We start from the raw sequence: 12,067 nt of genomic DNA on the forward strand, positions 1-12,067 counted from the left end.
AGGAATAAATGTTTGTGATCCTTTAACCTTATTAAATGTTCCTCCTTGTCTGTTCCTTAAAAGAACACTATACGGTTAGGAATACATGTACTCCTAAAACTATAGTGTTGTATTGCTATTTAGGTCCCCAGTTCCCCTCAGAGTGGAGTTAAAGGTTTTTAAACTTACCTTTTCACCATCTTCATGCTGGTCTCGCCACGCCTGACACCGCCTCCAAGGCTGAGATCATCAATCTAGATGATCTCAGCCAATCCAATGCTTCCCATAGGAAAGCATTGAGAGGCTAGTGTGCCTGCATGGCAAAACATTGCACTGCGTCAATCAGCATCTTCTTCTAGAGATGAATTGAATCAATAAACCTCCATGGGGAGTATTCAGTGCCTCCATGCTGAGCGTGGAGATGCTGAACATAGGTGCTTTACACCGTGTAGGACATAACTAGGAAGCATCTCTAGTGGTCATCTGAGCGACTGCCACTAGAGGTGTTACTAGGCAGCAGCAATGTAGCGTTTACACTGAAAAACCTGCAAGGGCATGCTATAGACACCAGAACCACTACATTAAGCTGTAGCAGTTCTGGTGACTATAACAAAAAAAAGTGTGTATGACAAAAGTGACTAGTCATGAAACGGCAGGTGTCTGGGCTGGTTCCATCACACTCTGCCAACTACATACATGGGGTTTGCAGGTAGCCAGCACTGAATAATCCTGTGTTTTAGAGGAGCTGTCACTTCCAGAGATGTTCCTCATTCCCTCAACCCAGTAAACTCTATTGCAGCTTTTACCAGGGTGGATAAAGCAGCGAAGATGAGTTAGAAAGCTTCCTTAACTGTACTGCACTTTTGTGTCCTAGGCGACATTGCCATTCCATGTGACACTGGCCATCAACAGACTAATCCTATACGTGCACTATGCATTTTTTACCGCTGTGCATTGAAGTACACGTAAATGAGCTATAATTTGCATGCGTTGTCTCGGTTTTTCCCAGCAAAGCGTCTAATTTAAAATAAATGAAACTAGAAAAAGTAAAAATTCAAATAAGTGATTGTTACTCTTTAAGTGTGGATAGTGAGGCAGAAATGTAAAAGTATGACAAAAAAAGACAAACCCCATGTGATCCAAGTCTAAAGCTGATTTAGATTTTTGAAGAATTACATTTTTATTTTCTCCCTTGGCTCTATAGGGTCGAGGCTCAGGATTCCCAGCTAAGAGACGACCGCGAGGTTCTGGACTCTCAGGACGTGGTGGAAGAGGCCGTTCCAAATTAAAAGCTGCCATAAGCAACTTCATAATTCCAGGGGTATGAATTACCTAGCTGTTTAATGAGTGTAAGCAGATTGGCAGTGATTTGGATATAAGCACTCCATATCCCTGTGTTCATCAAGAACCATTCATTTAAAGGACCACTATAGTGCCAGGAAAACACTTGTTTTCCTGGCACTATAGTGCCCTGAGGGTGCCCCCACCCTCATGGTCCCCCTCCCACCGGGCTGGATGGAGATGAAGGGGTAAAACTTACCTCTTTCTCCAGCGCCGGGCGGGGAGCTCTTCTTCTGCTCTCCTCCTCCTCAGCTGAATGCGCAGGCGCGGCAAGATCCGCGCGCATTCAGCCAGTCTCCTAGGAAAGCATTTACAGTGCTTTCCTATGGACGCTGGCATCTTCTCACTGTGATTTTCACAGTGAGAAGCACGCAAGCGCCTTTTAGCGGCTGTCAATGAGACAGCCACTAGAGGCTGGATTAACCCAAATATAAACATAGCAGTTTCTAGAAAAAAGGGTTAACCCTAGCTGGACCTGGCACCCAGACCACTTCATTAAGTGGTCTGGGTGCCTATAGTGGTCCTTTAATGTAGCATTTTGTTAACAAAGGGAAAAGTTGTAGTGTTTTGCAGGTTTATGTTGGTATTAAGTGTTGCTTTAAGAAAAGCTTTGTTTTTCCATTGTGATTTTTCTCTCAATTTGGCTGGGTTATTATGGAGTTTTTTTTTTTTTTTTTTTTCTCCTCGTCTTGAACGGGGAGTCACTGAAATATTTTGAGTGTGTTCTTGAAACTCTGCTATACACCATCAAAATTCATCCAGGAAGGCTGCAAGCTTTGTTTTCTTAGTGTTAACCGAACTGTGTTCTGCTCTCCTCCTGTTGTAGGTAACCACCATCGAAGCTTCCTCATACAGAGAAGAGGAGGAGACCTCCATGCACAATACTGTTGTTTTATTTTCCAGAAGCGATAGGTTCACTCTGCATCAGGTACAATGGCTTGCCATCTTTTGTAAAAACACTGTTCTAAGATACAAGCCATGGGCATTTTTTTTCCTTTTTAAACCATATTTATTTTAACATTGTTGTTGACAAGTAAATACTTAAATGCCCTGTTTCAAGGTTATGCTTGTGTTTGTTGATGCAGATTGCTGCACTTTAATTTGACACTTTGTACAGGTGCATAGATGACCCTCTTGCGTCATAGATTATGCATTAAACTGTAACTTGTTTTGGTACTTGGAGTGTCCCTTTAATTGCTTTTGTAACCATAATACAGCATTTTATGTAACCCAGTTGATAGCTCTGTGGTTAGTTCTCCAACCGCAGTATTGGAGTACCAGTTTTAATTTCAGCAGAGTCAGCTTAGCATTACATTCATGATATCCAGGTCAATACAATTACTACCTCTTTAATGGTGATAATTAACTCTGGAAGTAGCAACCAGCTATGTATTATTTAAAGGTAAAATAATACAATAGTCACCAAAACAACTTTGCTTAATGAAGCAGTTTTGGTGTATAGATCATGCCCCTGAAGTCTCATTGGTAAATTATTTGCCATTTATTTTTTACTTTGTTCATGCAGACCTAGTCACACCTTCCCTGGCTGTGACTCAAACAGCCTGCATGAAAAAAAAAGTTTCATTTTCAATCAGATGTTAACGTAGTTAAGATGTTTTATCTCCTGCTCTGTAAGTTGAACTTTAATCATACACAGGAGGCTCCTGCAAGGTATAGCAAGCTAGTAACCGTGCAGGAAATACGAAATTCTAGATTAAACAGAATTTGCACTAAAGGTAATTTAAACATTAGATGTCTATTTACAGGAAGTGTTTAGGAAGGATGTGCAAGTCACATGCAGGGAGGTGTGACTGATGCTATACAAAGTGATTTAATTCCGGAATGACAGAGAACTGAGCAGTGAGACTGCAGGGGCAAGATATATAAAGGTACATCAAAACCACTTCATTATGCTAAAGTAGTTTTGGTGCCTATACTGTCCATTTAAATATTTAGCATCACACCCTGCTCGTAATTATTATACATCATTGATCTTTTTTTTTTTTACATGTATAACTTGTATTTTCCTTAACGGTGTATAACTAAATGCATTAGTTTATTGATTAGAGCACATCCAACAAAGTAACTTCCTGCATTTTGATCTCTACTGTTAAAACCAAATTCCTGCAGTAAAACAATACAGATACAGTTGTGAGGGTACAGCCACAATCTGTAGGAATAGTGAATTCTACCAATCCAACTTTTAACTATAATAGGTCTCTGATGTATATTTTTGCTGGCAATAACCTATAGAGTCAATTTGCTGCATGCAGATGTTGTATGGTAATAGATTTCAGACTATTGTATCTCTTGTTTCAACAGGATATGTGCCTGGTATGTGGGAGCTTCGGCAAGGGGGCTGAAGGTCGATTGCTGGCCTGCTCTCAGTGCGGCCAGTGCTACCATCCATACTGTGTCAGTATTAAGGTGGGTGTCAGCAGTTAATGTTCCAACTCATATCACTGGTTTATTTATTACATTTTCATAAACAGAAATCGTTATGAAATACTCACATTTAGTGTTTTAGAATTTCACTAAATTCAAACTCAGTCCAAGACAAAGTAAGGGGCTCTCACATGCGAGTGTACACACACTGATATGGGCTCCTGGGAGATGGAGTTTGAGACAATACAGAAGCAAGTGTCCTGTTCCACTCTTTACTGAAATATGTGGGATTTGCTGCCCAAAGTGCCTGAGACTGCAGCTCCTCCTCTTTCTTACCACTGGATGCAGAGTTTCTTACCTATTGTCTCAGCAAAGTGAAGGCTTTGACTCTAAACATTTAGTTATGCAAATCTGGTTAATAACTGATTAGAAAATTAGGTCTTTATTGGAAAGCCGTTGCAAATGCAAGAGTATGACGTATGCAGTGTGCAGGCCACACTTTCTCTTTCTGTCATTTATATGGTCGTATTTTAGCAAGTAATAATAAAGGTGTGTTTTTTTGTTTTTTTAAATGATTGCTGGATTGCATTGTCTTCTGGCCATCATTCTTCTGTTGCTGTATATTTAGCAGAAGAAGAATTTGAAAGGCTCAGCAATGGTAAGTCATGCAAGCGGCCTGCCAGTGCTGGCTGCCATTGGAGGAAGCTGGCATTTTCCGTAAGTTGCAGACCACAATGACTTTATACATCCAAATGAACTGCAGGTGCAGGCTGCGCTTGGAGACAGATGGCATTAAGGAAGTGAAGGGAAAGAAATCACAGGGCATGTGTGATGTGCACCGTATGATATGCACAGCAAGAAATACAATGAATACCAGCAGTTTTGTGGGGCAAAAAATGGCTCCCTGATGAAGCCCAGATTTCAGCGTTTGAGAAAATCTAGGCTGTCTCCTTTTTTGCAAAGTGTATGCATTAATGCATCAAATTGGTTTGAATTTCTGAGCTGATAAAATTTCCCAAAGTGGAACAAAGGCCCATGAAATCAGTATGTTTAAATTCCAAGTTTAAAAATTAGGTCTCTAATTTCACAAATTCTTGGAAGTGGTGAGCATGGTAGGTATTACTGGATTACTGGAGTCTGGAAGAGTGCAGTTTTTTGTTTTTTTTTCTTTTTTTTACTCACGTAGCATACATGATTTGTTAATGTTTGAGAAAAAGAAATATTAAGAAAAATTGACAGTCTGTTATTAACTAGTTGCATCGTATCAGAAATTCCACCATAAATAAAAAGCTGAGCTAATTATTCTGGGGTGTCTACATTTTTTGCAAATCTATATACAGGAGGTTTTTGTGTTAGTGACTGCTACTAAAGTAAACGTTTCTACTTACAAAATTTCGAAAATTCGAGAATTTAAATATTTATGTGCTCTTTGTAATGTGGGATCTATAAATGCCAAACCTATATGAAAATCCTAGGCAAACGAGTTAAGGGCAAATTAATTCCATTTTAGGTACCTTTCTGTACCAGCGTTTGTGTGATGACAAAAATGTGTTGTCACTATCTGTTCTTTTAAAAAGCCATTACTTGCAATTGATCCATTTTTTTATTACTTTGATGTCCCAATTTTGATTTAACTCCATTCTCTTAATGGGCTTTTCAAAGCGAACTTCAAATCTTGAATTTTAAATTAATTCATGTAATTTTTGACCAATAAGGATTTGAATTGTTAAAAAATTGACTATTTTTGGCATGCATGAATATGCAAACATCTAGTTAGCCCTTGCTGGGAGATATTTCAGTTAGAAAACACAATATAACCGCTTTAACAGGCTTTAATATAGTAATAAACTCTTACTCTATTTCCAACAAAATTTGGTATGGACAATCTTAGAATGTCAATGACTAAAGTTGAGATCCCAATGGGATGTTTTGTTTTTTTTGATTATAACATGTTTCCTGATATTCCTGATTTTGTGCTGTATTTCAATATAATAACTTAAAGAGGTACTGTAGGCACCATAACTGCTTTCTCATTAAAGTGCTTATAGTGTCTAGAGTCTCCTGGTGCTGTCCTTACATTTTGGTAAACGGTTTTGCTAGACAAAAGGACACATTAGCATTAGTTTTGGAGACAAGGACACATTAGCCTAAGCTGCACTAGGTGGCTGTGATTGGTTGAGTGTCAGCTGACTGCATTCAGCATTTTATAGCGCCCATTGCTGGTTTGAATTGGTATGATTAACCCCTTAATGACAGCGGGTGTACTATGCCATCCTTGGGAACCCAGTCCTAAACACCGGGGGTGGCATAGTACGTCCACGCCGTCCTATGTACTTACCTGATCGCTGAAGATCCCCCGGCAGAAATCACAATGTGGGAACTTGCCTGGCATCCCAGGCAGTCCTCCTGCTGCTGATCCGGCCCTCCTGGGACATGTGATCGAGGGGTCCTCACGATCACATGGATGGAATAGCCGTCCACAGCAGTGCCTGCAGGGGGCCTGCCTAGAATGACAGGCAGTCCTCCTGCCGCCTAAAATAAAGTTTAATAAAGTTTAAAAAAATTTTTTTCAGAGTGTATATTTTATATATTTATATATATATATATATATATATATATATATATATATATATATATATATATATATATATATATATATATCTACAAACATACAAGTACACAATGTCTTAGTGTATTTTAATATTAGTATATATTATTAAAATACACTTAGAATATTATTATATATATATAATCTAAAATAAACCATAATAAAAAATAAATACATATATTGTATATATGTGTAATTTTGTTCTAAGTGTATTTTGATTATGTGTGTGTATATATATTAATAAATATATGTATATCTATATATAAATAATTAAACTTGTGTGTGTGTGTGTGTGTATATATATATATATATATATATATATTTAAATTCTATGTATATATATTCTATTCTATGTATAATTCCATTTTTCACACACAAACTCTATTTTTTCTTTTTAGTTACTAATCTTTCCTTAATAGGTTAAAGGAAATGTGTTCTCTCTACCATAACAATACATCCAGTGGCAGGGGCCTCCAGGAGCTATAGCCAATTCTTGAGATGAAATTGTTTTAGTACCTACAGGGTCCCTTTAATTGTGTCGGTTGCTTTATTCATAAATTAATTTAATTAGCAGTGCTATACTAACTGCACCATTACTTTTTTTTTCCTAAGGTATGTTAAGTTGTGAAATTTTATCATCTTTAGTTAAATTCTAAAGTAAAGATAAGTCAAAATTTCAATATTCAATATATATATATATATATATACATACACACACACTTACCTACCTATCCACTTACTTGGGGGGGGGGGGGGGGGGGGGAGATTCCATCTGGGGCTCTCTGCAGTACAAGGCTAAATAGGGCCCTGGGATGAGGGGGTGTTGGCTGCACTCACCTGAACATGCATAAACGGGGTGCTGCTGGGGGCCAAATTATACAATACACAAGATCCAGCGCACTCAACTATCCACTAAACATCAACTTCAATGTTGAAAGATTTTTTTATTTTTTTTTAAACACCTAATCTAGGCAAAAATAATGGGTGTTTAAGTTACATTATATGATCATACATTGCATAAGCCGGCTACTTCAATGTATCCCATCTTTGGCAGGTCCTACACTAACAGCCTAATGTCTGCCACTTACTTGGGGAAAAGATTCCATCTGGGGCTCTCTATATAATTATTATTATTTTTATTTTATTTTTTTAAATAGTTTGGTTTTATGTTAATATGTATCATGACCTGGGAAGAGTTTTTACACTTGGAAATGCCACAATTGTCTTTTTCATGTTGGCATACAAAAGTAAAAATGGTGTTCTTAAGGAATAATAATTTGGTTTTGTACTGAATAAAATTATAGTCATTGCTTATGGAATGAAATAACCATATGGTTTTTGTCCTCTCTCCAGATTACCAAGGTCATCCTTCGCAAAGGCTGGCGCTGCTTAGAGTGCACAGTGTGCGAAGCCTGCGGGAAAGCGACGGATCCAGGAAGGTTACTTCTCTGCGATGACTGCGACATCAGCTACCATACCTACTGCCTGGATCCCCCATTACAAACTGTTCCCAAAGGAGGTTGGAAGTGCAAATGGTGTGTTTAGAAAATGTCTGTTTTTGCCTTTTGGCCACGTTACTTTGAAAATGACTTGTGCAGCCTTATTACAGTTATACTGCCAATTGGTCCTATTAGCTGGCTTTGCAGTTTATATCTGTGTTTGAATCCATACTAACGTCATCAAAACTGCAGCGATATCGTACCTAGTTTCTGCGCTCAGCAATGACTGCAGCGTTCTCATCCCTAGTTACTGCGCTCAGTAATGACTGCATTGATATCATCCCTAGTTCCTGTGCTCTGTAATGACTGCCGTGATATCATCCCTAGTATCTGTGCTCAGTAATGACTGCAGCGATATCATCCTTAATACCTCTGCTCAGTAATGACTGCAGCGATATCATTCCTAGTTCCCGTGCTCAGTAATAACTGCAGCGATATCATCCCTAGTTCTTTTGCTCTGTAATGACTGCATTGATATCATCCCTAGTATATCTGTGCTCAGTAATGACTGCGGCGTCATCATCCATAGTTCCTGTGATCAGTAATGACTGCAGAAATATCCTCCCTTGTATCTGTGCTCAGTAATGACTGCAGTGATATCATCCCTAGTTTTTTTGCTCAGTAATGACTGTAGCAATATTATCCCTAGTTCCTGTGCTCAGTAATGATTGCAGCGATATCATTGGTGGGGGGGAGGTAGAAAGGGAATTACAGTTTGATATATCTTGTGTAATCTTTGTAAACTATTAACTGTGATTCAATATGTGATTGAATAGTGTCCACGTTAATGTGTCGGTTAAACTATGCTGGGACTCGCAGATCAGTCAGCCGTTCCACAATATTTACCCTAGAAAAGTGCTGATAAGTCTTTATTTGTAGGTGTGTCTCATGCACGAATTGCAAAGCAATAACACCAGGGTTAAGATGTGAGTGGCAGAACAATTACACGCAGTGCGCACCCTGCGCAAGCTTATCCACGTGCCCTGTCTGCTGTCAGAACTACATCGAGGGCGACCTCATTCTTCAATGCAGACAATGCGACCGGTAAGTCTCTCATCCAGGAATTATTGTGTTTATAATTTTGTGGTTTGGGCTTGTGTTCAGCTTTATGTGACTCTGTTTTCTACAGGTGGTCACATGGGAGTTGCCAGAATCTAAGTTCTGAATTGGAAGTGGAAATGGCATCAGATAGTGGATTTGACTGTGCTATGTGCAAGCCATTCGGCTCACCACCTCGTGGTAAGATTTTTTTTTGACTTTTTATGTTTTAGTCCTCAAGCATAAATAGTTTTTTCCCTTTTTATTATTACTAAATTAGTATATGTGTTAAAATAATCTTTTCTAACTTAGCAGAATTGTGTGGCTGAGAACCACATGTTGCTCATTCTGTATGTGCCGTTGTCTGCAAATTTTACAGATTGACAGATATGTAAAAGAATACGAGGAACCAGGATTAAAGTGTATTACAGTCTAAAGATATATTTTTAGGAACGGTCATAATTTTGGGAAGAAATATTGGATAGAGTTTTACATAGGAAGGCTGCCGGAGGAGAAACCTATTGGTTACTTTCAGATTTTACATAAAAGATTTTCATTTTATTTATAAAAATTTTCCATTCATTGCCATTTTTAGAAGAATGCGAATCACCGATTGATGCTCAGATTGTCCCAAAAACTAGAGAACCAGGTAATATAAACTAAATAAAACACATCTTTATAATTTCTCCTTCTGTCCTCCTTTCTCTAAAACATGCAGTTGATTGTAGTCGGTGATTCCTTGCATTGTCTAGTTCTCCCAACATGGAGCATTAAGCTTCCAGCGTTTCCTAATAGTTTCATAATTTTTATTTTTTTTGCTTTGTCTTTATGGACCTGCTGTATGCTTTGTCTTTATGGACCTGCTGTAATACTGGTCAATACAGTGCTCCATGTGCTATTCTCATTTTTGTTTTGTGTACATCAGGTATTTAACTGTTGTATATTTCAGATGTTGTCAATGTCATGGAAGTTGTCGCATTCTGTATTCGGACTTTCCTTTCAAACTTCTCATTTCCCTGTCGTTTCTAAAAGCTGACCCAGAATTATGTATTGTCAAACAGTATTTATCAATGCTGCTTTATCCAGTGTTATACCAGGGATCACTTTACAGCTCTTGTCGGACCTCAGTTCACAGCACCATCATGATTCAAGATCGGTCGCACCCCAGAACCAACCATATAACCTAAAGATTGATAACCATCTTATTTTTTAAAGGGGGGAGGGAGGAAGCGTTGTTTTCTGTGTAACCAATTTAAGTCACTGGTCTGCGATCTCACTTATTTCATTGGCCTGCCAGATTGTTTTTCCTCTTAATCTATGTGCCTCTGTTACCCCTGCTAATGTGCTGTCCTCATCAATTTTTTTTAGATCCCTTGAAAACATTTACCCAAGATGGAGTGTGCCTGACTGAGTCAGGTCTGTCACAGCTACAGAGCTTAACGATCACTGTAGCACGGAGGAAAAGATCAAAACCAAAACTCAAGTTAAGGATCATTAACCAGAACAGTGTGGCCGTTCTTCAGATGCCACCGGATCCGCTATCGGAACATTCCCGTGATGGGGAGATGGATGACAGCAGAGGTAACGCGTCTTAGTTTTTGCAAATATAGCTAGTGTTAAATTCTACTCCATCTGACATGGTTTACATGTGTCTAGTGTCCAGGGAAATGCGTAAAAGACATTTCCTGTCATTGTTAAAATGTACATGGCAAGAGATTTGTCTAACATGTAGCATGATAGCATTGCATATGGCATACAGTGATACCTACACAAAGCCATGATGGAATTAAATGTTTCGCTTGTATCCCTGTGTCATTGGATGGTGGAGTAAGCATGTGTGTGTATATGTGCTTTCCTACAATGCCTTGTGTGGCACACTTTGTATTGTGGGAACTCTCACAAGCACAGACACAAAACCGCAAAGTCCCAGAACCGAAACTCAGGTTGACAAGGCATTTTATTCTGTATATTCCTTCTTATTTCTCTGTCTTATAGTACATGATTTTCATGATGACCGGCTGATGCTAGGATCATGGGACTTGCATTTCAACTGCAATAGAGCTAGTGGTTGTATATTATTACTTAGCACAGCCGTTGCCTTGTTTCTCATCTTGAAATCAGTACATATAGTATTCCAAGCAACACAGAGTGTAGGCTGTGTCATGTCTTCCGTAGACTGATTGCTGGCCACGCTGTCAAATTGTAGGAATTGATTCGAGGTGAAGTAGCAAAATGTTATGAACTAAGTCAATGAACAGATCTGTTCTTATAATTACATCTGTATAACCCTTTAATCCCTAAAGGGAGAAAAAGGTACTTTGTCAGTTTTACTTGTTTCTTTTCTAGATCAAAGGAAATGTAATAATCTCCATCCTTGTTTTGATAACATGGGTTCCGTGTGTGAATTGGTTCAGTTATGGTTGATGGCAAGTCCTCCAGTGTCATGCCAGACACTGTGAGGGTATAGCATGCCAGTGGTTAGTGTCTGTCATAACAGAGTGACTCTGATTTATTGTTTGGTTCAGCGGTAGTTATCCACGATCAGAAAAGACTAAAAGGGAACTCATTGTCTAATAGCCATGGCATGTAGAGACGGTCTCTGAAATCCAAAAATCACAGGGGTAAATCTGCTTCCTGTGCATACGGAATGCCAGTTAACACTTTAAAGACCACATAGTAGGGATTGGAAGAAGAAGAAAGCCGGGGGCATCACTTATTCACCTTTTTTTCTTTCTTTGAGGAAGAGGGCAATGGTTCTGGTAGTTTCTCTTCACTGACTTACTGACTTGTCAGATAAAGCATTGGTTAGAAGACCATGAAACGTTCCTACATCTTTAGGAATTGTTTACAATCTGTGTTCTATGTGATCAATTTGTTTACCACATGCAAACAATACCTGTTACAACATTTCTGTTCTAGAAGGTGATCTTATGGACTGTGAAGTAAAATCTGACTCCAGCCCAGAACGGGAGCCTATAGAGGATGACATAAAATCAGTGGAACCTATGGATGCATTGAAGAAAAGGAAAAGAAAGCCATACAGACCGGGTACTGTCACTCAGTGTTCTTACATGCAAATCCAGAATATAAATGTTCAAATGTCAGGGCATAACATTTGAAATTGTGTATTACTAGCCAGGTCTTTAAAGTTACTCGTCGCTGCAAGCCATAGCATACTCATTAGGGCTAAATGTTCACTCTCAGATAGAGGCGAGTG

The 12,067-nt window shown here is 38.7% G+C and overlaps 1 protein-coding gene across 12 annotated transcripts in view; it reads left to right on the forward strand.

Moving 5' to 3' along the window:
• KMT2C (lysine methyltransferase 2C) overlaps nucleotides 1-12,067 on the forward strand; it is a 162,588-nt gene that overhangs the window by 107,124 nt on the left and 43,397 nt on the right. For 10 of the 12 annotated variants that reach the window (XM_063452686.1, XM_063452688.1, XM_063452693.1 and 7 more), the window contains 9 exons: nucleotides 1,184-1,300; nucleotides 2,147-2,248; nucleotides 3,643-3,747; nucleotides 7,667-7,848; nucleotides 8,692-8,856; nucleotides 8,942-9,051; nucleotides 9,446-9,499; nucleotides 10,219-10,431; nucleotides 11,770-11,898. In XM_063452686.1, coding sequence (XP_063308756.1) covers nucleotides 1,184-1,300; nucleotides 2,147-2,248; nucleotides 3,643-3,747; nucleotides 7,667-7,848; nucleotides 8,692-8,856; nucleotides 8,942-9,051; nucleotides 9,446-9,499; nucleotides 10,219-10,431; nucleotides 11,770-11,898 — 1,177 coding nt within the window. The remainder of the gene's footprint in view (nucleotides 1-1,183; nucleotides 1,301-2,146; nucleotides 2,249-3,642; nucleotides 3,748-7,666; nucleotides 7,849-8,691; nucleotides 8,857-8,941; nucleotides 9,052-9,445; nucleotides 9,500-10,218; nucleotides 10,432-11,769; nucleotides 11,899-12,067) is intronic. The other 2 variants (XM_063452687.1, XM_063452692.1) reach the window with 2 other exon arrangements.

The sequence above is a fragment of the Pelobates fuscus genome, chromosome 4 (assembly GCF_036172605.1).
Source record: "Pelobates fuscus isolate aPelFus1 chromosome 4, aPelFus1.pri, whole genome shotgun sequence".
NCBI lineage: Eukaryota > Metazoa > Chordata > Amphibia > Anura > Pelobatidae > Pelobates > Pelobates fuscus.